This window comes from Colius striatus, chromosome 1 (assembly GCF_028858725.1).
Source record: "Colius striatus isolate bColStr4 chromosome 1, bColStr4.1.hap1, whole genome shotgun sequence".
Taxonomy (NCBI): Eukaryota; Metazoa; Chordata; class Aves; order Coliiformes; family Coliidae; genus Colius; species Colius striatus.
Genome location: NC_084759.1, coordinates 13,236,588 through 13,261,868, shown reverse-complemented (window position 1 = coordinate 13,261,868; position 25,281 = coordinate 13,236,588). Strand labels below are relative to the sequence as shown.

The 25,281-nt window shown below is 38.7% G+C and overlaps 1 protein-coding gene across 1 annotated transcript in view; it reads right to left on the bottom strand.

Moving 5' to 3' along the window:
* The window catches only part of ARHGAP42 (Rho GTPase activating protein 42), a 154,882-nt gene extending 142,405 nt beyond the window's left edge, over positions 1 to 12,477 (bottom strand). The window contains exon 1 of the mRNA XM_061991652.1: positions 11,953 to 12,477. Coding sequence (XP_061847636.1) covers positions 11,953 to 12,106 — 154 coding nt within the window. The 5' untranslated portion in view covers positions 12,107 to 12,477. The remainder of the gene's footprint in view (positions 1 to 11,952) is intronic.
* Positions 12,478 to 25,281: the final 12,804 nt, after the last annotated feature.

Below are 25,281 nucleotides of genomic sequence, written 5' to 3'. Positions count from 1 at the left end.
ACGCTAAACTAGATTCTTTATAGAAGTATGCAAGTTGCTATAGTTGTTATTATTAGAAGGTAAAATATTTTACAATACTTTACGAAGGCATGTATTTCCACACGTTTTGGTTTTAGCGGTAGCAGACTCTCAAATGTTCTTGCAATTTCTGCTTTTCCCTAGAATAAGGGGATTTTATCTCTCCTACAGTAAAACTCAAGACTTACTTATTTCAAAATTTCCCAGAAGTTAACTCTCTAGCTTCCCTGTGTATGTGGACAAACAAGTAATTCACAAGAGTGGCAAGGAAAGGTATTTAAATTTTTCCTCAGTATCCAGCTTATTTTAATGGTAGTGGCAGTGACGGACATAAAAGGTTCAATAAAGGAACTTTTTTTTTTTTAATTGATAACCTGAGGCTTGAAGCAATCTTTTATAAAGCAGCAAGTTCCTGAAAGCTTCCTGCAACTTTTAAGTCATTTTAGCCTTAGAGGGAAAATAACTACCCCTCTACAATATTCACAGATTTAAAATAACAGTTTACACAAAAAGTACATCCCAAGAAAGCTGAGTTCTCATGCTCTCCCTCCCTCTCTCCACTCCTCCTCATCATTTGTAAACTAAATATGAAAGACAAAAAAGGTAGGATAGAAAAAGGTGAAAAGATGTAAGGAATGGATTTAAAGGGAAACAGCACAGCCTCATTGTTCCTAAGGCCTTGATTTCACTGCTAACCTAGGAAGGCTTTTGAATACCACCACAACATTGTACCTCTGTTCTTCATTTAAATGACCTGCACTTCTAAGAACTTCAGCTTTTAAAAACTGATTCACATATGTTTACATTGACATTTGTCTACCTCTTGAAATGAATCAAACTACTACAGCAGGACAAAAAAAAAAAAAAAAAAAGGTTAAAACTCATCCAGTTCTCTTTCTGGGCACTTCCAATTCACAAAGAACTTAGTCAAAAGCTAAGTGTATTAACTATGAAACCCAACCTTATGTATTGCTTGTTTAAGCCAGAATTTGTGCTCTTCACAAGTCAGTTAGACAGGGGCAAAGGTGACAATTTAGTGAAGAATTAAGAAGATTTTTACACTTGAGTACTTTCTAGAAGCAAACAGGTTCTTGCCCTGATGTTTTCTGCAGAAAGCAGGACAAGTTTATCATTAAAAAAATATATCCTTAATAGAAAATAGGTCCATTGAGTACCCACCTCATGCAAGATTTATAATGAGTTAAAGGCCTTAGCAGTTTTTAAATAATTCATTCTTCTGTTCCTCTCCTTTCATAAATTAACTTCTCCCTATCAACAACAAAGAAACAATGCTGTCATCAAAGGCCTGGATGGCAGTTGCTTGTCAGAAGAATCAAAAACTATGTCTTTGAAAGATGCAAGTAATGAAAGTACTTGAAAAAGAGCTGTATTGGCTTTATATAGCAAGGTTTTGGTAGCGGAAGAAGGAGGATGCAGGGGTGGCTTCTGTGAGAACACACCAGAAGCTGATCCCATGTCAGACAGTTCCAACCAGCTCCAAGCCAGACCTGTCACTGTCCAAAGTTGAGTCCATCAATGAAATGAGTGGCACCTCTGTAATAACTTATTTAAGAAAGGTTCAAAAACACTGTGCAGCAGCTATGAAAGAAAAGTGAGAAAATAAGAAAAACAGAGCCCTGAAGATGCCAAGGTCAGAAAAGAAGGGGAGGAGGTGCTCCAGGCACTGAAGCAGACATTCCCCCGCAAGCCTGTGGGGACCATGGGAAGCAGGTTGTCCATGTGCAGCCTGTGGAAGACTATGCTGGAGCAAAAGCCCACATTGCAGCTCATGGAGGACCCTACACCATATCACATGGATATGCCCTGAAGAAAGATGCAGCATGTCGACAGCCTACGCAGGAAGCAGGCTCCTGGCAGAAACTGTGGCCTACGGAGAGAAGCACATGCAGGAACAACTTTTCTGGCAGAAGCTGTAGTGTGTAGGGAACTCACATAAGAGCAGTCTGCTCCTGCAGTACTGTACCCTGAGGGAGGGACCCCATGCTGTAGCTGTGGAAGAATGTGAAGAGAGAGGAGTGGCATAAATGAAGTGTTATGGACTGACTGCAATGCAATCTTCATTCCCTATGTCCCTGCATTGCTCAGGGGAAGGAGGTAAAGGAGCTAGGAGTGTAGTTGAGCCTGGTAAGAAAGGCAAGGTGAAGTTAACATGGTTTTAGTTGTGTGTTTACTTTTCATTATCTACTGTGATGTTAATCGGCAATAAATTTTTCTCCCCAAGCCTAGTCTGGTTCACCTGCAACAGTAATTGCTAAGTGCCTTTATCTCTGCTCATGAGCTTTTCATCTTTTTTTCTCCTCTGACCTGCTGAGGAACAGCAGTGAGTGTCTGAGTTAGGGACCTGACAGCAGCCAAGGTCAACTCACCACAAGAGCACAGCTAAGAAGTCACATCTCTTTAGTTCCCAAAGAATAAGGTTATTACAGAAGACAAGACAAACGTGACTCAGCTGTCACTGGAAACTTGTACAGCCAATTGGGCTATATTTCAATGTGCAATCAAGTTATCACTGCTGTCAAACAATAATCTCATGTCCTGTCTCTATTCTTCCCCCTACCCACCTTCCACAATTTCTTCCATTCCAAGGTTCCTCTGTGCTTTGTCAGGATGAACACTTTCACAGCTTTATAAGAAACCGAACAAGAAACTGGCGCACATGGAATAGTGTTCAGCAAATATTAGCAGTTAGTTTAGCTCCCTGAACTGGTAGAGCACAGAGCTGAGTAAATAGTAACGCTCAGGAACCACTTACAGGACAAAGGGGAGGAAAAAAGGCCTGAGAGTAGGAAAACAAAAGGAATGAGCATGGTCTGGAGGTTTTCTGTTTGTTTAGCAAAAGAGTTGGCTTAAAACTACACAGCAAAATGCAGCTTCAGATAGACACTTTCCAGCAATCTCCTTTGGTCAGAAATTCTGGGAGAACTACTGGATAGCTCAACCACTCTTCAGAGGAGAGGGCAGAGATGAAGGTGCTAGAACAGGAGATACAAGAATTCAAAATTACTGCACAATTAGGTTTTGTCTACTAGATGTCAGACTATGACCACAATTCTGAAGTAGAGGGGAGAAAAAAGCAAATTCACATCCCAATTGTGCATTAGCCTTTCTTCCTACACAACTTTAATGAGGGACTGACCTAGACTGTGGTAAATTTCATGAATACACGACTTCACAAAATCCTGTCTGACAAAATAACCGAAGTAAACACACGCTCATTCTGTTTAAATAGCAGAATAAGAGAAATAAACATGCCTGTAACAAGTTCTACATTTCAGAAAACCGAGATCTGAGTAATTAAGTGAACCTGAATTTAGCTGTGACTATATATGGAGAAACTGCAGAGGTGTAATTAACATGCAATTCAAGCATGTTGCAAGAATAACAACTGCATAAACCACAACTAAATCAGAGTTAAGTGATGAAATTATACAGAGATACAAGCAGAGGATTGTGGACTTGATGGGAGGTGATGGAGGGAGCATGTGGAATCAATATTCAACTATAACTTCTCAAAATACAATATGGAGATAAGATAACCAGGTTTGGTACCAGAGAACAGTGGAATTCCAACAGTACAAGAGCTAAGTCAGCTACCAGCCTAGTGCTGTGGTACTCCTGCAGCTGTGGGTAAAGCCTACACTTCATCTCACACTGAGCAGTTTCAGTCTAATTCAGAGTATTTTCATAAACACATTAATACTTAGAGAACCATCATTTTGGGCAAAGAAATATCAATATAGAGTTTACAAAGGAGAAATAGCTTTTTAATACATAAAAGTCAAAAGGGAGTCAAGAGCAAAGAAGTCCAGTGCACAGTAAAGACGACATAAATAGACAGAGCCTTAAGATTGAAGTATGATCCAAGCTAAAATTAATATTCAATCTCAGTTTTACACAATGCTACCACTGTAAAAACAACAGGAAAAAATCATATCAATGAGTACACTAAAAATACAAAATTATCACACTATTACACAAATATGAAAGAGATCCATAAACTGAAACAAGTATCAGGACAGATACTATTTAACACTAAAACTTGAACACATGGAAACACAGGAATTGGTACCCAAGATTTTTAAACTCATGGAATCAAGGAGTCAACTCTCATAACACAGCAAATATAGGCATATTCTTAAGAAACAAAAGATAATGATCCAATATGAATGCTCCATTAGGTTGGCCTTAAAATCAAGCAATTATTTAGAACACTGTCTGAAGGAAATAACAATTAAAAGCTTAGAAATTGATAGAAAACAGGGTAAAAGGCAATACAAATTTATCAACAGTAAACTGCATGAGATCAATGGGTATCTCTTTTAAACAAGGCAAAAAATTATTTTATTTAAAAAGACAAAACAAAAAAACCTAAAGCCACAACAGATCTAATCAACTAGTCACCAGTAAAGCACATGATATCAAGCTGCAATGGTAGTTTAATCATTGCAGCACTGAAGATAAGACCTTAGATCAAACAGATATGGATAAAAAGCAACTGGGAAAAAGGCTGTGTTGCAAATACCACCCTAAAAAAAGAATGTCATTGTATAATATTAATCAAGGACTGATAGTGAGGTCACTGTGATTGAACATTTTCACACACACTTTGAGAGAGCTTGGTTGCTACCACAGAGCAAGGAGGCATTAATGACAGAACACTGGACTCTCATCTATGAAAAGCTGGAAAAGAGGGAAAAGAAAAAAAAAAAAAAAAAAAGGAGAAAAAAAAAATTCAGGTGTCCTCACCTACAGGAAACCAAAGGAAGAAAGAAAGATTTTCCCAAGGCATAAAGAACAAAAATTAATTTAAATTACTGGCTTATTTGTTCTTGCAATTCTACAAGACCAAATCACAGAATCATAGAATACCAGGTTAGACGAGATCTCAAGGATCATCTTGTCCAACCTCTAGACGAGACCTCAAGGATCACCTTGTCCAACCTTTCTTGGCAAAAATGCAAATGAATTCTTCATGTTGTTACCATTTTATTTTTCATGATGTTTATTTGATTTGAAGGTTCTTTACAGAAGAAAAATAATCCTATTGGTGCTACCTACTTTCACTTACATAACATTTTTCAGTGAACAAGAGTATCTTTGCAAACAGACACGACAATGCATATCTGACACGTAAACCTCTGTTCAAGCAACATCAGTAGTAGAACCAACCATATGACCTAGGCACTGCAGCACCCTGCATCCTGCTCTGAATATAAAGTAAAAAGAAAAGACTTCAAGATACACAGAATTCTATTTTCACATGCCTGAATTATACTAAACACTATTGCAAAACCACATTGTTTAAACTCCTGGTGTCCTGTGAAATGTAATTCAGAACAGGGAAGCAGTTTAAGTTGATAACTTGCAACTGATCTAAAAAATTATAGTGTAACATAGCCCAGAGTTCATAATGTGCTGCGAAATATATTATCTTTCAAGTTATTTTCACTTCACAGGGTGCTGATGGGAGGTTAGATTCCTGCCCAAAAACATTTGAATCTCATATTAATACAGGAAAATGTCAAGGTGTTTTTCTTCAGTTTAATATTTACTTCATTGCTACTGTTTGTAACATCCCAAGACTTTTTCCACACACTTGAGGAATCCATAGCACCCCATAGTCAAAAGATCATAAACATTGATTTCATTTAACAATTGATGGTCTCTCAGAATACAAAGAGCGAAGATCAAACTTGTGAACGTTATTATGCTACTCTTCCCGCAAAACACTTTTACTTCTAATATCTTGAATCCTTAGACGTGAATTCAACAAGACATAGAAAAGAGCTACTAAAATGACCAAGAAACCAGAGAAGCTCGAGAGGATGAGAACAGCTTGTTCAAGTCTAGCAAAAGAATGTGATTATTCCCTAAGCAAATCCCAGTAAACAACAGTGCAGAAATGTTGAGTGAAAGGAAAATGAGCTTAAACGAGTATGAATTTCCAGATTAAATTTATTTTTAATGAGTTTTTTGACCCTGAGAGTAACAACATCCTAGAATGGCCTTCTTGTAGAAATTCAAATACTAAGAATAAAACTGTTTTTAAGATGGAGCTTGACAAGTACAGATTACATGTGTAACACTAGGAGGTTTGATTTAACAAAGGAAATCTATTATACTAAGTTCTTGTATATTCAAAATGTATTTATAATTACAGTTTTGAGATTATAGGGAAAAACAGAAAAACGAAGATATAGCACTGCTTTACATATCATTCAGTATAAACAAGGAATGTATTCTCCTTTGTATTTTTCATACAGGATGAATATAAAGTTATTTACTATTACAGGAAACTACAAATTGCTGTAGCACTTCTGCCCACAAAAACCCAAGAGGTTTGTACAAGTTCACTGACCACAGCATCATATTTTCCATTGTAGTGAAGACAATATTCACAAACAAGCTGGGCTCTTATTAATAGAATTCATTTATTCATAGCAAATGAGGAATATAACAGACAAGAAATCAACTAGTCCATTAAAAAACAGATTCAATTTGACCTTTTCAGAAATCATTTTATACATTTGAAAATCCTAATTTAAAAAGCTGCACATTTTCTTAAAGCAGAGATAGCATTTCATATGGCTTTTGAAATTCAGACCCACTCCTTTGGTAGGCTGACATAAACCAGTTTTTGACCAGTAGTCATTACTGACAGTATGGGAATTCACTTGTGGGGATTCTTGGTTCAAAAGGAATCATCATGTGATGGATAGAAAATACCACACTCCGTAATAGCCCACTACATACTAGTATTTTTTTTCCCATGTATATTTGGCTAAAGATAATATGATACAGACTGCAACTAAGCTCCTTCCCTAGACAGGAACCTGCTTATCATTGGTATCTTTGCATGAAAGGCTAAACACTGCTGGAATTGGCTTTGAAAGTTTCATCCATAATCCACTGATTACTGGAAGAAGTTGAGCAGAACAGTATAAATGCCTATTAGAAAAACAGCAAGGGAGCAGATGACTTCGAAATATTCCAATTACCACTTTGAAACTTTCCTTCAGTGGGAAGCTTGTCAACTGGTAAAGGAACCATGTATTTAGAGACTAAGAAATGTAACCTGTTGTAATGTCCTGCTTCTCACTCAACCTAACATGAAATGTGAGTTATACGTTTTTGTACTATATGACTAAAACAACTAAAAGCAATCAATTTTCAAAGGCAATGTGGGGTATTTCTGAAATTCTTCCTAGTAAGCTATACTTCCATAATTCCATGTTCGCCATTACAGTATCACATAAAGAATATGAAGAATCAGTTATTTGATTTAGAATCTAAATTAATAAAAGACTGCTATCAAACTTCAGCCATTGTTATTCAATGAGCTCAGTCCTGCTTCAGTTAGAAGCTGGAAGAGACATTGTAAAGATATAATCTCGTGAAAAAAATGTGATTCCAAGATCTCTTAGAAAATGCATCTCTAGAGAGATAAAAAGGATGTTTTTTACATTAAAAATAAAAGAAGAAAATAAAAGAAGCCAAGAGAGATAACAAGAGCATAAGTTCTTACGGTGTAATTTTTCCTTTTTTTTAGCATGTCTGCTAACCCTCAAAATTTCCGTATATATATATATATATATACGGACAGTTTCATCACTGTATTTTTGTAATTAGGTTTATCAGAGAAGAATATCATCCCTGGAAACTGTTTGTTAAAACAGTTTCATGACAGTCTTTTCTGTGTAGAATTTCCATAAAAAATCTGGTTAAAAAAATACCTCTTCACACCTTCAGTAAAATATGGTATTTACATGTACCTGTTTCTCTGGTTCTCCAGGTGTTAAAAATATGTTAAATATTGCTACTAAATTACAAATTACTAAAGATCTCTGTTAAATCTTATTTATAGGACACCACAGTTTTGCATTACTGCATCATATTAAAACACTTTTAAAGGTATAGTGTTACTTAAAACAGACACAAATCCCCTGATCTTTCAACCACTTAAACCAAAACTTATGTAGTTCTCATCTTTGAGTACATGGACTTGTTGCTTACGTAGAACTTTAATGGAAAGAGAAAACCTCAAAAAACAGAGGGAAAAACTTTAGGTTTCTGCACAGCAATATGCTGTGAGATCACCTGTCCAAGATGCATGTTACTTTTTCTGATTGTTTAATACAATATCCATTAACAGAACACTAGGCCTATTATGGAAGCAAAGAAATATTTCTATAATGATATTTCCTATCTAATCTATATGACAGACTCTAGACCAGGTTCCTTTTTCACAAGGCAACTACAAAGAAATTACGAAGTACAGTACTGGCAAAAAAATACAGGAAAAATAGACTTGATGTTTTAACTGAAAAAAAGCTGGAATCAATGAGAAGGAAAAATTTCAATTCTGCTTCAGGAGTCCAAACTGAACCTCACTAAATGAAGCATTTAAGCAGATGTACTTTAAACATGCATCTGAAAGATCTATTAGGTGCCTGAAGAAGTTATAAAATCATCAACTACCTAATAATCAAGAAAGACAGTTGAAACAGATGAGGGATATTTTTAAAATGGGGGTTTTTTTCCTAGGTTGACAACAAAGAAACCTTCCCCCAGGTACACCAAAGAAAACTATATGCTGCCACTTCATTGTGCTTAAACACAGAGTTAAATCTCTAATTTTTAACGTAATAAGGACACCTATTATTAAGCCTTTCAATAGATAATAATTTTAGTATCTCACTTGATTTGAAAAAGAAATTGTTTCTCACTGCAAATACTAATTGTAGGACAAGGCTGAAACAGGCAAGATGGTCCTCCAAATGTGGTGCTAATGCCTAAAAAGACTTTCTCCTAAAGAGAAGGGAACTATGATGAAAAAAAATCCCATCAACTCCATGCTAGGAAAAGACGGCTGAGGATTTGGTATCCCTTCTAGCATTATAGGCTCTCAATGCATTCACAGTAGCCAACTGCTGCTTCATGGAGCACAATATTACAGCTTTGCACACTACTTTGGAAAGCAATACTTTCCAGAATGAATGCAGCAAAACCACATTAAAGTCAAGTCTGACCTTAACTTGGGGCTACTCCAATTAAAATGCAAAATGTTTGCATACTACATTAAGCATATTTGTTCTACCTTCAATTTATGTGGAACCTCTTGTCAGGCATTTATAAACATTGCATTTTCACATTAACATCTTAAATACTGGATTGTGCAAAAATGAATACTTTGGAACTTTTACAATGTCATAGTTTAATTCCACCTCAAAAAAATGTGCACATGCTCTAGTGCCAGATAATGTCTTCTATTTAGACAATGTAAAAGGTTATGGTATTGTCTAACTTCATTAAAACACCTTCACGGTCTCCTCTCTAAACACGGCTAGGAAGGACATGTTCCAAAACTCATTTCCACTGAAGTTCTGCAGCATAGTCTGGATTTTTCCCAACCAAACTGATCCTCCAAATGAAAAATCCTAGATTAACTAAGAGATAAAACATGGTAAATACTGTCTGTTGTTCTCTGAGGCTTTTAGACTATTAAATATTCAAAGATCAAATTGTAAGTGTTCATCACTGAAATCAGCTACTCACACCATTGTTTGCTTAGATTTTCAAAGACATTAAAAAAACATTTTTAAAAAGCCTTGCACAATACATACCGCTGATTTTAAAGCTGAGAGGGAATAGCTAATGGGCTTCAACAAGTTGTAAGTTCTCTACTCTAGGAAATATCCAATACTGCTATCTGACATAAAAGGTACACTGTCTTTGCAGTATACACATCAGAGCCTGTACAGTAGAAAGCCATGATTCCTATTCTAGTGAGAAAAGTCTAAACACTTCTCCAGTTGTAACTATGGGATTCAAAATGAACAAAAGAATATTTTAAAATATTCCGTACTACACCAGACCTTAGTTTCCCAAGGCTAAAACACACTATAGCACACAGCATTTTACAGTTGCATGTAGAATACAATAAGCATTGTGTCAGACACAATAACACTTGAACTAAAAAGTTTTTTAAAAATGAGGAGAACTTGCAAGCCATCTTTACTTGAGATAGAAATATTGTTTCTCCTTGAAGAGGAAGAGAACTGTTAAACATGCAGAAATAGTGGCTAAATCCAGCAAGGACTCACTAGTATTCTTCATAAAAAAAAAAAAAAAGAAAAGAAAAAAAGGGATTACTCACTTCGGAATCAAAGTCTAAGTTACTTCTCAAGAATAATATTCCTCCTGCAGCAGTCTGTCTTTGACAACTTAAGAAGAAAGTTGTATTTATTCGTATTTGATCTGGAACAAAATGCAGACACTTTCCAGTGCTAGTCCAGGTCAAAAAAGTACTCATTTGGTATTCTAACTTGTCATTACTATTACTAATACATGCACACCATCTTATAGGACCAGGTTGGTAACAGTAAGTTTTATTAACACGTTTTTTCTAAGAAAAGCCCAAACTTCCTATTTTTAAGGAGAAATGTTTTCAGCAAAGATAAAGACTTAAAAGCATAATGAAAACCCAAACTTTTTGCTCTGGAAAAAAAAAAAGAAATCAAATCAACATACCATTGAGGTTTTAGCTATGTATATACATCCACATTTCTTATATATTCTATCATCTCATATGCCATGGGCATGAGTACAGGAATTTACTGAATTTAATACAAATTCATGTAATATGCTAGCTTTGCATCCAGCTTTTCACTAAACAGAAATGTGTGTAGAAATACACGTGCTCGTATAAAAAAAGTCTCAAAAAGACAGCATAGTTGCTTCACATAAATGCAATGCTGTAAATAAACTATATGCAATTGATATATGAACAAGTGCTATTAACATTGAATCCTACTGTTAGCCAAACAAAATCTTCATAACTTGACCTCCTATCCCAGGTAGAGAAACAACTTTGGGTTTAGGCCTCAGCACCTCTTAGGTTTCTTTTGAGCTAAGGAAGTCATAGTAACACCTGTTCCACAAAGAGCAATACTGCTACCATTCACTCTACAAAAACTAGCATACCACAGATATCTTTAATCCTTTAAAGGGATCCTTTTCCTTGAACATCCCACGTTGCAGCACAAGAAGCTGTTACTTTTCCGCTCTACCTAAAAGAAAACTCTGGGCAACAGGTAAGAGAGATCCAGAGCTGCTTAAAGACAAGTGTAGATGGCAAGGAGTTAAGAGGAGAGGACAAGCCGAGTCTAGTAATGATCATGGCAATTCCTAGCTTTCATTTCATCCTTTTCAAAGTGTGAGGGCCGTTTTATGCCCTGGGAAGCTGTCAGTGCTCAGCTCCTGGAGCTTTAAGAACATGAAACTGTTCATCCTTCTCTCTTTTTTTCCCCCAGTCTTTCAAAATACATAAAAGTTAATCTGCTACATGAAGACTAGGCCGGGGACACACACAGAGACACGCATTCTCTTCACCTAAATTCACTTCAGTGTCTTGCTTTACGTATTACGAATACCTCCATTATCTAAAGATACCAGAAGCCAATGTCCCAGAACGAGATGACTTGGGTCAGCACTACACGTCTGGTCCATACATCGAACTACAGCGGGGCTTCCAGCCCTTAACCCCAAAGTTGGGCTCTTCCCTCCATCCCAAGTCGGGACCACCCGGCCGGCCCAGCCCTGCCCTCTCCCCCAGCGGTACCGGCGCCCCAGCGCCTCCCGCCGCCCCCGCTGGGGAGGGCGCGGCCGGGCCCGCGGGCCGGGGCAGGGCCCCGCGCCGCCCCCGCTCCCCCGGGACACCCACCCAGCCCCGCCGCAGCCGAGGCGAAGGGAAGCGGCGGAGGGGTGGGGGAGTGGGGTAGAAAGTTTAGGAGGCGTTTTTCAGCGACTGCCGGCAGGGGAGCTCGCTCCCGGCGCCCATTCAAACAAAAGAAGCCCCTGCCCCTGCCCGCCGCCCCCGGCTCCCCCGCGCCCCGGCTGTCCCACCCCACTCACTCCGCAAGGCTCCGATGAGAAGGCTGCCGTCCTTAATCAGCTCCTTGATGAACTTGTTCGTCCTCTCCAGCTCAATCTCGTGACACTTCAGGCGCTCCCTGAAATCTGGGCTGTCCAAGTAGGAGTCGCTGAACTCCAGCGTGGGCAGCCCCATGGCAGCAGCCGCTGCGGCGGCCCCGGCGGGCGGCTGAGGGCGGGCCGCGCCGAGAGACGGCGCTGAGGGCAGAGGCGAAAGTGTGGAAGAGGACAAGCGAGGCGCGGCTGCCGCCCCCTCCGCCTGCCCAGAGAGGCTCCCGACCCGTCGCACCGGCCCCCTCAGCGGCTGTCGCACCGGGGGCGAGGCAGACGGCCGTCGGCGGCGCGCTCCGGCGGCTGTCACCCAGCTACATGCTGCCCGCGGTGCTCCGCGGGCTCCAGCGCCGCCACCACTCCACCGCTTCCGGCAGCGCTCCTTCTTCCTCCCCGGCCCCAACTCCACTGTGAACCTCCCCCGGCCCGGCCGAGGAAGCCCTCCTCCGGCGCGGCATGCTCACGCCGGGGATGCGGCCCCGGTAGTGCCCGCCCCTCGCTCGCCACCGCCCCCTCCGCGCTCCGGCCTTCAAGCGGCGGCGCGGGCACAACGACGGCGACCTCAGGGTGGCCTGGCTTATGTCTGGCAGCGGTGAAGGAGCACGCACACAGTGAGGGCCAGTGCTCGGCTACTTCTTTACCAGGGGCATTGCGAGGCCCAGAAAAAGACAGGGAAGGAGCCTCTACCTCAGGAGCAGTTAGGCTTAAGGGTATTTTAAAACCATGCTCTTGGAGAAGGCCGGTTTATGTCTGAGGCTGATGTGAAGTTGAGCAGCCCACCTTTGCTGGGTAAGATAATTGCCAGTTAGGTGCTTCCTGCCACCGCTGGCGGAGCAGCGGGAGCTTGGGCCTGAGGGAGACAGCCCAAGTATGCCGGCTCTGCCAGGCCTCTTCCATGACAGCCCAGCAAAGCTCAGGTCAACCTGCTTGGCCTGCCTGTGGGAGGTGGATAGTGAGAGAAAAGACCAGCACAAAAGGAGGAGGAGAGAGGGAGATGGAGACCAGGGAATTACAAAAGGTAGGAACAGCCACATTCTGTCATGGCATTAAATGAGGGGATATAGCTGAGGCAAATCCATCTTAAAGAGGAGCATCAAGAAACTGCATGTCCAGTTACTACAGCAAAGTTGTGCTTTTCTAAATACATGAGTTGGCTTATCTCAGTAAACAGAAGCATTTGGGATGATTCTTGTATGTTGTCTGTAGTGGTTTTTCCAGATGCATTATGTCAGTATGCAAAATATAGGTACTGGATTTGAGGAGAGCTCTGTGTAAACACACTTTCAAGTCAGCCATAACTTCATTAGAGACTGGCCATAAAAATAATTGTACATCAGAACAGCCCACCATTTGCCAAAAATAGCTTTCAAGGAGGCAGTGATACTTCTCTGTTAGACATGCACGCTCCTACCAAATTGTTCACAGTCTCCATATTTACACAGTTTAACATGAAAGTGGGGGGAGGCTCAAAGCTGCTGTGTGTTGTAGTAGTTCCTTGGCACAATTTGTGCTCCTTACACTCACACCTTCATATTCTTAATATATTTTTTGTGTCAGAAATACAGGAAAGGCTGCAATTTCTAACCATATGGCCGGCACATTTTTTTTAAAAAACTAGTAATTCTTTGGTTTTACAAGACTGAGACTTTCTGCCCACAGGACAGCCTCTGAGCTATCTGTCAATGTTGGTATTGGTAGGCCCATTGAAGACACTTTGAATTCCCAATAATTTAAAAATTCTGCTCATTGTGTTGCCTAAGACAAATACTTTTTCTAGTAAGAATGGAAAGGACTGTTGGGTTAAGTTTCTTGCCTTTTCAGGCAGTAGCATGTAATCTCACTTGTAAACTAATAAACCTCATTTCAAATCCAGTTGGAAGGATGTTCCAAATTGAATTTTTCTGATTATTATAGACCTAATTTTTGGCCTACATATATTCACGGAGTGATTTTAGGCATACTTATTCTTCCTTCAGCATCATCCTTTGATGTAGTTCTAGAATGCAGTAATATTGCCTCTAAGCATTTCAAATGACAGCTAAATAAATCAAAGCTGTTTGTCATAAGATTTTAATTCCCTTCCTTACTCTCCTAGTTCACGTGTAGATCTCTTTAAGTTTGATTTAGTCTTGATCATTACTGAAATTATACACAAGAGGTTTTTCAGCCACATTAATGACTACACTACTGCACTGAACACCATTGATAAAGATTGTATTTGTCTATTTCATGGTGAAATTATTTCTGTGGCTTCCCTAAGTCATTTAGATATTGTATTTCTTCTGTTTTCCACCATCAGATTCCAAAGTTAGGGCAGAAATCTTCATTTGTTGCAAGAGCATGTACTTAGCATTTTAGTTCAGAGCAATTATTCCCATAATCAAGATGGCTAATTTCTTATTATGTAACGTTCTCATCTTTGGAAGTTACGTAACCACATTACTGCTTTTGGTATCAGATCATGAATGGAAATATTAATGACAGCAATACTAATAATGTACTTGGCAACATTTACTAAGAACTTCCCTCAAGACTGACATCCTCCCTCTAAGTAACTTACCATGATCCATTTAACTGGTTATGTATGTTGCTCTGAATAATCTATATCTTTCTTAGCTGGACTGAGAATTTCCCAACATGTAATGTATCAATTATCATGTAAAAATCCTACTAGTCCACATGTACTGCCATTCCATTTTCTCGCAAAAAGCTTTTTTTTTTTAAAGAAAAGAATTGTTGAGAATGATCTCTGCTTTATAAAGCAAAATGTGATGAGCTGTACACGCAATCCTACATTTATCTTTCACTGGCGGATAAAAGGTCTATAGTTAACCTGTGAGCTTAATGAGCATTTTTTTTCTGCACCCTGGGGAGCTTTATCCTGTTTCATCCATTTCTGTGTTTGTTACTCTAAGCTTATCCTAAAATTGTAAACGTCAGTGAGGTCAGATCAATTATTGTAGATTTCTCCTTCATCTTACATGTGAACACTGAACTATAATTTCCAATCAATGGCCCTATCTGATACTAGATACTTGGGGCAAATTCTTATACTATGGTCTTATTAGATTGGTTGCTGGGGAAGAGGAAGGGAGGGGTATGCATTGGTCCTGCTTACTGCAGCAAATGTCCCCTACTCATACAGTGAGGCTACATGTACAGTCAGCAGCGTTACGGTTCTATGTAGCTCTGTTAGATGCTGTTAAAGTAGATAGCAGTTAAAGCAGAGACGGACCATGAGTGTCCCCTTACCTAGAGGGGAAAATTTTAGAACAGAGACTCTGCCAAATTCCGTATTATTTCTTCTGCCTCAATGTACACAATTATGGGAAAATTACTTACAAAGCTTACATTGCTTTCTCTTCTGAAAACTTCTGCTTTCCCTTGAGAAGTGTGGAATTGTAGGCAAAAGAATGCAAGGACACTGATGCTTGCAAGTCCATTTGAACTGCTGAAGGGTATAAGATTAGCTCTGTGCCTATATAGCACAGAAAATATTAATAGAGTAGAAAACTTCACTCAGACAGTTATTTACAGAATATTTGAAATTGTTTTGGCTTCTCTTTGGCCTTTTTTTAAAAAAAATCTAAGTTTCCCATTGGTTTCTGTGTGGGAATTGTCAAGATTCCCAGTAACTTGTCATGATAAATGCTATTAAAAGTTTTCTGTTTCTCCTTATTAAAGTGCTACTTGTTAAGTTTATACTGGCTAGCAGTGATAAAAAAAAAAAACGAGGGAAGTAAGTATCAGCTTGATAGTTGTTTTTGTGTATAAAATGAAAGTGATACTACTCTGTCTGGAATACACTGTGTTGTTAACTGGTTGTCAAATTATATAGCTGTCGATGGGTTCTGGTTGTTTTGTTGTTTTGTGTTTTTTTTACTGCACATTAACATTGTCAGAGGAGGACAGTAGCTGGCCAAAATCATAGTTCAGAAGCCAAACCATGTAATTTAGTAAGTACAGATCATGTTATCTTGTGGTATTTGTGTCTGTTCACAAAGGTCTACTCACATGTGCATTCCTGTCAGTATTTCAGATTGTAATCAATAATTACAGATTAATAATATTTCCTGAAAAGAAAACCCTGTAGCCTTTTTAATACATGAGCTAGCTCCATGTGGTTTGGAGAAGCATCAAACAGTGAAGTTCAAAGCTGAAATTAAAAATCATGTTTAGTAACTCTTATGCTATGTTTGATTAAGCCTCCTGGGTACTTCTCTGTTGAATCTGAATAATCCCTAACTGGCTGTGGTTCTGCCTTCTGGTATGCTGAAAATAATGTTTACCTGAAGAAGCAGGTAGAATGGTAGGGGTTGGAAGAGACCTTTAGCGATCATCTAGTCCAACAGGTACCTAAAATCATGTGAGTTACAGACAGACAAGCAGCTCCAAAATCCTAGATGGGACTGATTCAGTACAAGTGACTGAGCAGATGAAGACTACTCAGCATTCTACATAAAGCAGTAGGTACGGCAGCTTAATGATCACAGCAAGGTAACAAGAACTGCCAGTTTCACGTATGTATCTTAGTAGCTAAAGTATTTGCCTACAAAGTGGGAAAGTTAGATGTTAGGTACCTGCAGTCTTGATTCACAGTGTCCATCTCTAGAAGCATGAAACTTCGAACAGTGTTTTGCCTCACATTTCTGCTTGACTGATTCCACACAGAGCCACAGAATCATTACAGTTGGAAAAGACTCACTAACCTCACACCACTGGTGACCAGCTGCAGCTGAATTTAACTCCATGCACTATGACTATCTGGGCTCAGCCATGCAGTCAGTTTTCCACCCATCTCAGAGTAGGTCCATCCAAGCTGTGAGCAGGCAATTTCTTCAGGAGGATGCTGTGGAAGACTATGTCGAAGGCTTTACTCAAGTTCAGAAAGACCACATCCACAGCCTTTCTCTCCATCCACTAAGCGTGTCACCTTGTCATAGATCAGATTAGTCAAATATAGATCAGATTGGTGAAACATGACCTGTCTTTCATAAAGACTCCACTTGATTGCCACTCAAGCACAAAAAGTCTTTGGATCATTCTTGCTTTTGTCTGTGCTGTAGAGAAGTACTACCATGCTTTACTTTTCACTCTGGAAGCAAAGCAGCTAAGAGGTAGTTAGATAACATTTTAACTTACAATTTGATTCACGTATTCTGGCATTCTGTTCTAGCCTCTTGTCTGTATTATCTTGTAAGTAACTTAAATTATTGGATATAAGTTAGCAAACTCTAAAAATTATCATCAAGGTGAAAAGCACGAAACTCAGTTTTAATATTAGTATCCAAAATTACTCTTTCACATCCAGAGTCTGGTTCCATAAGTAGATGCCATCCTTACTAGCCTTGTCATTTGTTTCACTTTGGACATGAAATAAACAGGCTGTAACCAAATTATTAGTAAGCAAATTTTGGTCCTGCCCTACTCAGCTGGCTGCACCAGATAAGAACTAGGTGAGCATGTGTTGTGGTTTGGCCGTGGCTAGGTGCCAGGTGCCCACCAAATCGTAATATCACTCCTCCTCCTAAATTGGACAGGGGATAGAAAAAAAATATAATGAGCAGTTTGTTTGTCGAGATAAGGACAGGGAGATCACTCAGCAGTTAATGTCATGGGCAAAACAGACTCAACTTGGGGAGAAAAGGGCTTGATTTATTAATAACTTATAAGAACAGGGAAAATAAAACCGACTCTTAAAACACCTCCCCCCACCCCTTCCTCTTCCCACGACTCTCCTTCCTTGCCTCCCAGCAGTGCAGGGTATGGGGATGGGGGTTGCAGTGAGTTCATTACAGATGGACTTTGCCACTGCTTCTTCTCAGGGGAAGGCCTCATCACACTTCCCACCGCTACAGTGTTCCTCCCACGGGAGACAGTCCTTCACTAACTTCTCCAACATGGGTCCTTCCCATGGGCTACAGTTCCTTACAAACTGCTCCAGCATGGGGCCTGCCATGGGGGCAGCTCCTCACACCTTGCCCCAACGTGGGTCACCCACAGGGAGAACAGTCCTTCAGGTACCGACCGCTCCAGCCTGAGTCTCTCACGGGATCGCAAGTCCTGACAGCAAACCTGCTCTGGTGTGGGCTCCTCTCTTCCCATGAGCTCCCAGGTCCTGCCAGGAACTTGGTCCAAGGTGGGCTTCCCAAGGAGTCACAGCCTCCTTCAGACATCCACCCACTCCGGCGTGGGGTCCTCCACAGACTGCAAATGGATCTCTGCTCACAGGTGGCTTCAATGGACTGCATGCGCACAGCTGCCTCACCATGGTCTTCACCACAGGTCACAGGGGAGTCTTTCAGCACCCTCCCATTCGAAGCACCTCCTCCCACTCCTTCTCTAGTGACCTTGATTTCTGCAGAAATGTTTTCACATTCTCACTCCCTGAAGCTTCTGCAATTTATCAACCGTGCAGCAACTTCTTCTCCTTCTCAAATACGTTATTCACAGAGGTGTTACCTAAGTCACTAATTGGCCAGGCCTTGGTCAGCAACAGGTCCATCTTAGAATTGACTGGCATTAGCCCTATCAGCTACAGGGGAAGCTTCGGCAGCAATTTGTTTAAAGAAGCAACCCCTGTAGCCCCCTCCCCTACCAAAAACCTGGCCCAGGCAAAACCTCTACAACATGTCATATTAGGTGAGCTAAGAGGCAAAATGTATTGAGCTCAGCCCTATACTAACACCTTTACACAGTGTTTGGGTCAAAGTGGATTTCTTTGGTTCCTACAGACTGTATAGGCATTGAGAGACAGGAATAACAGAAGATACGTGAAGGAAGCTCAGTCACTTTGGAAGATCATGGTAGAAACGATGCCACAAAAAGTTTAGCAAGAGAGGGAAAGTGGACTGACATCTGCCATCTTTATTGTGTGTCCCTCCACTTTATGAAAACTAGATGGGTAGCAATTGCACCCATACTGTGTGGTGGTAACAGACATCAGGAGATGGTAGAAGATCATCCATAAGGTCTTTGCTGTGCCTCTTAGTTTTCAGGAGCAGAATCAGAGCTATGAATACTCAGCAATGAGATGGCATAATTTTCCCCACATAGTGATTTCAAAGTATAATTTGCAGATATGTAAGATTTTTAAAGGAAAGGTTTTTGTTAATGTCTGACTAATCTTTATACCTCACGATGTGTAAATTTTAAGTAGTAATTGTAACTTATATTCCATGAAACTCAGTGGAAAAAGAGCTTGGTTTGTAAAAAGGAGGGTAGGCCTATTGCTAATAGCTCCCCACGTGAGCGGGACGCAGTTGAAATGCCCAGCCAAAGGGCACGTCTTACAAGCTTCTTGGCAGTCATTAAGCAGTGAAAGCATTTTGCCAAGTAAAAGACTGGATTCAGTTCCAAAAGATAAATCTGGACTTGGCCAAGTGAAACACTGTGATAGAAATGTTGGGTGACACATCAACTACTGGTTTACCAAAAGTGATCTCTCCCCTGAAAGCTGACTTTAATTAGAGAAGTTTACTTAGAAAGTAATGCAATTTAAGATTGAGAAAATGTCTGACAAATGCCATTTTTAAGTAAATCTTTAAGAATGTTTTCATTTATCTAAATATGTGTTTACAGAGGTAGATAAAACAGAAACTAAATCAGTAATTTGTTTACCTGAATGCCTTTGTAACTCTCTGTGTTACCTAAAGCTCTGCCTTCTGTGCATGTGCAGAAGTGCCTAGGTCTTGATAGGGCTAAGTGGTTTTGAGTTTATGAGTTCTGCTTGAAACCAGGAAAAAAGTATTATTTATGGCAAATAAGGGCAGAATGATTTCTGTGCCTAGTGATTAAAGCCTACAAGGATGTGTTCTACTCCCTCTCTTCTCTAAAAACTAGTCAAGCAATTTATGTGAAAGCCATTGAGTAGCAGTCCTAGGGTAAAAGACACAGACTATGACTCTGAGTGTCTAGGGTCGGGTTTAGAACAAAATACATATAGTAGAATATATTTTTCTTGCTATAGATAGGGAAACTGAGACAGATTAATGGGCCAGAAATAAGTTACTTCCATAAACTTGTCTAAACTTGGAAGTTTACTAAAATACCTATTGTAGAATAGCAGTATCCCCTTGAGGATTTACAGCAAAATGATTGCACTAGAATAAATTAGGGATAACTACTTCAGTAAATCTCAAAATGCATAAAAGATCTAGTGCAACATTAAACTTCCCAAGAATATTTTAGCTAAACATATTCTTTATTTATATAGGAGCTCTGTTTTTAACATTTTTTTTCCATTTACTGTATAATTGATAACTGCTATGATGTGGATTTTTCCCTTCTTCATCTGAAATATGACAGTTACTTTATAATTTCCAAGACATTGAAGTGTTTACTACTGAAGTAGGAAAGTGCTTCTTGTTTTAATATAAAACCAAATTAAATACTAAGTGAAGCCTGTTTTTCATGGCTCCATTTATGAATGCACAATAGATCTTCATGTGAACAAGGGAAGTGTGCACTTTCTTTGAACTCTGTCCTCTTCTCATCACTGTTTCATTTTTTGTGTAATTTATAATGTTTTCATTACATTAAGAGAACAACAGGGTAGCCCTCCTGTAGATAATGAAATAGCTATGTTTCCTTGCACCAAAATCTACAGGGTAAGATTGTTTTGTTTGAGTTAAAATCCTGTTGGGTTTGCATTTCTCAAAAAAAAAAAACCACTACACATTTTTTTCCTTAGAATGTAACCTGAAATATATTGATAGTCGTATCAAATATATTACAAATCTGTTTAAAAATAAAGAAGTCACACATGTAAGATCTATTAAATTAGACTGTTATAGCTAGCCTAGGTAATTCTTCATATGGTAGAGAAAGACTCAGAATGGAGAATAGTGTGGAAGCATTGAAATTAAGTTTGTTGTGGTGTAAAGCAATCTAGATGTCCTACTGTTTTTTCATACTGGTAATTTAAAACGAAACATTACTCAATGATAAACTCATATTTGTGAGGAGAGGGAGGGAAGATACCTGTTAAAATTTCCTCAACCTATTGCACACAAGACCCACAAAGCTATCTGATGTTACTCAGAGCTATGAGAAACTGAGATTTAAGTTGCTGCTTTTTCTATTTTGTTATTCAATGTAGTGTCGCTTGCATGTGGTTCTTGTCTAGCGTTGCCGTTATACAAATGATACTTGCTTTCTTCCTCTTCTTTTTCGCATTTTTAAAATAGTATGTTTTCCTGTAAATATATAAGAAGTCTAAGGCTAGAGAAGATCAAAGGGAACATACAGTATCAATTTCTTCTCCAAAGCTCAGTCAAGTGTACCTAAACCATCTCTGAGAACTCAACTGCCTATTAATGTTCTCAATAGGGGTGTTTTCTTAGTTTCTTCAGATAGTATTTTGTGATGTTTCACCACCCTGCTGAAAAGCTTCTCCAACCTTAATAGTTGTTGTCAATAGTATTTATTCTTTTTCTTCTCTGTTGGACATGAATACAGTTGATTACAGTATTTTTTTCTGACATTTTTTCAATACTTCCTCCATCTTCCTTTCTAGACCAAACAAACTCACTGCTTTTTGTTCTTTATTCAAAAATTGATCCTTCTAAAACTCTTGCTCTTTTCTTATCAAAGATTTACCAAAGTGGAATTTTTAGGATTAGTTATCATTCCCATTATTGCATCCTAGAAAGAGATGGATTTTTGGAAGGACATTGCTGTGTAAACTGGTGTAATCCTAGCCTGTTTCTGTCCCCACCATCTGGCTAAATGCTTCTCATTCTGTATTTTATTTTCTCACAATTATGTGTCATTTGGGGTTTTTGTATTTGATTGAAACCCAGTAAGATGAAGCTAGCTATCTTATTAAGTTGTCAGAATCATTTTAAATTCTGATCCTTTCACCAACAGCATTTTCTGTTTCATCATTACTGGTTTCTATAAATGAAAGCTGGAATTTAGAAAGATCTCTCTGGGAGTTGTGCAATTTTTTCCCAGCATGACAGAGTGCTACTGCAAACTACCTGTTTGAAAGTGCATTTTCTAACTGCATATATACCCTTCCAATGCTGAGACACATTAGCCGTGTGCAGGCCAATATTTAAAAATTATGCTAATGTCAAAGTTTATTGCACCTTGGTATTTACTATACCAGTTATGCTATTGAAAGAGAAAACTAAGCAAACTAAATATCTTCTGTACTTGGCAAATCCAATGCCAGTTATTTAGTATTTAATCTTATAGATATTTTAATTTTCTTGGCTTTTTTTTTTCCTCAATAGTATTCTGACTATTCCCTTTGTCTTCCCATTACTTCTTCTAAAACTTTTTAATATAATAACACTTTATGCCACATTAGGTCTCCTAACAGCTTTTATAGATGTGTCTTTGATCTCTTATGTTCATCATGGCTTTCAGGATTTGTATGATTCATTCTTCACTATTTCGAGTTCTTGAATAGCCCTCGATGCCTTTATACTAGTTTCTGCTACTCCTACTAATGTCTTTTGCTGTGAAATAGTTTGGTTTACTTTCAGAATGTGAATTTATTTACCTTTTCCTTGTTTGCCAAAATCTGATTTTCTGAATAATTTTGTCCTGTTCAACTGCTTTTGCAATCTTTGTTTCATTGCAATAATAACATTTGTCCTTTAATGATCACCCTCTGAAGAGAATTCTTTATTCTTTCCTAAGAGCCAGAACTGTATCTGAAAGAGATAGTGCTATGAAAGATGAGCTTACTCTCTAAAAGAAAATGTGACATTTATGTATTCAAAAGAATTAACAGATTTATCATCCAGTTTACAAAAATAACCGACTTTTTAAGTGCTCTTTTAAGAAAAAAATATTTCTATTAAACTTGTGGATGAAACTGGTCTGTATTTTCAATGAAGAAGTGGCCTGTAGAAAAAAAGGCCTAAAGAAAGGTATTTATTCAATAAAAATAGGTATAGTATTCTACACTTATGAACAAATACAGGATAAGGACCAACTGTTTCAAATAGAAGTCTTACATAAATCTTGAGGTTATAGCAGAATCACAGGATGAACTTTAATTAACAATTTATGTCATTGTGAAAAGGCACATTTTCTAACAGGTCCATTATAACGGTAATGTCTTGGCTGGTCTGCTTTGTCCTCTTCTGTTTCAGGAAGGATGTGGACTAGGTAGAGAGGGATAAGCAGGGAGCAATGATAATGACCAGAGATCTATGAATCAAAAGAAGATGGCAGTGTGTTGTACACAGAGAGAATACTAAGGAGTGATTTCTCGAAAAAGGAGTATCTGTTTTACATGCTCAGTTTAGGTGGACAAAAAATAATTCATATAAATTGCAGATTCAGGTTAGACTAGGAAAATAGCTAGTGATAAGGATACTTAAATGTTGGAATGGTCTTATTTATTCTTAAAAGCTGTAAGTAATAGAGCATTTGCATTTTTCATGGAAAATTGTTTAGTCTATCCTCATCCCTAAGTAATATCGATTGTGTGAAAAATTGGAAGTCTCTCAAAGTTCTGCCTAGCTCCTGTTTTTCAGGTTATGATATCCCTGGATTACATCGTGTCTCTGAATTGTCCCATTTTCTCTCCTACTGATAGCTCCTTGGGGGACAAGTATGTTTCCTCTTCCTACACCCTTGCCACTTCAAAGAGTGAACGCAGAATGCTGAAAAAAATCACAGTTCAATTTTTTCTCTTTCAGTTTCTACGTCTTAATCTGATGCAAAGGAGAAAGAACCCTGATTTGGAAGAAATTCTGCTGAGCTTTAAGTTGTGTTCACAGCTCATGAAAAGAATGGTAGGATTTCATGCAGCTAGGGAGTTTCACAATAGCAAATTATGTCTGTCTTTTCAAGAAAATATTTTGAAGCATTACCAGTATCTATGTATTTCAAAGACTGGGAAATTATAAAACTACAATCACATTTGTAACTGAACTCTTCCCTGTTGTGCATGTTTTCAATAGTAAAGTTTTTAATAGTTTTAGTAATTTATTTATTTTTTACCCTGTACACTTGCAAGCTTGTAGTGTAATCACCAGTTTGTCTTTCACTTATGCAACAGAAATACTTTTAATGGCTCTTTTATCCTAGGGTCATACCTGGAAATCTCTAAGAAGCTACTATATAATAAGTTCAGGTGTCTTTTATGAAGATCACACAGTTTTAGAGCTTCTATTTTGAAAGCTGGACAGACTGCTGTGCTTTGATAATAACTGTCATGCAGGATATTAGAAAAAAAGCAGAGTGACTGTAGTAGGTAGTCAGCCTACACAGACACAGCTTTGTCTTATCTGTGCTACGAGACAGTAAGGTAACCTTCTGAAAGAGAGCAGAGGTGAGTGACTTATATGCCGTGTTCAAGGTCTCACTGTAAGCTTGGGATAGAGCATGGAGCTAACTCACGTCTTTTAAGTTCAGATTTAGAGCTACAGCTTCACAATTGTTATTTTTCTGTTGTTCTGATGGTCAGTTCCGTAAAGTTAGTGATTGTGTGAACATAGTTCTGTGTTAAGAGATTAGTATTAGGGATAAATTGTAAAATTATCACTCATCTGCTTAAATAAACTGATGTAATTCCATCTTAAAGGAGAATGAGTTTTATTTTATGAAAACCATGATTGCACAAAGAAAATGAAATAATCATACAATGTTGTGATAACAGAAACATGGAAAACCAGTTTGAAGTCTGAGTGAAACAGCAATGCCCATGATGAAGCAACATCCTCCAGGCAGTAGCATAATATTCCAACCACATAATTTACCCTTTCTTAAAAGCAAGTGTAGTCTTAAGGCTTCAGATTGCTGAGGCAGAGAAACAGGATAGAGGCCAAACACAACCAGAGGTGGACATATGCCAAAGCAACAGTATTTTTCATTCAAAAACAAAGAGGAAATGTGCCAATCTGCAATGTTTCTGCGAACAGGCTGTCTTCCTCACTTAGTCCAAAGAGGAGGCCTGCCTGTGGGTTCTAAAAGTAAGTACATGCTCTGGACTTGGTGTCTTTTGCTATGTGATGTGGAACAGAAAATGTTGATTGGGAACTTTGTAGGCAAAAGTAGATCCTATAATTTATCTATTAAACAGAAAAGCCATTAAAAGTAAATTGCTTCATTGTGGAAATTTTTCTTCCTCTCCCCTCTCATGACAGCTATTTTTGTTGTACTTAAACATCTTCACCTTAGATATGATGTCTGTCATGTTATGGATTTTGTTAGGATTCATTGCCTGGATTGGAACGTGGGGAGAGCAGAATGCTGAGTCAGCAGCATCTTCACACACCTGCTCTTGCTTTCTAG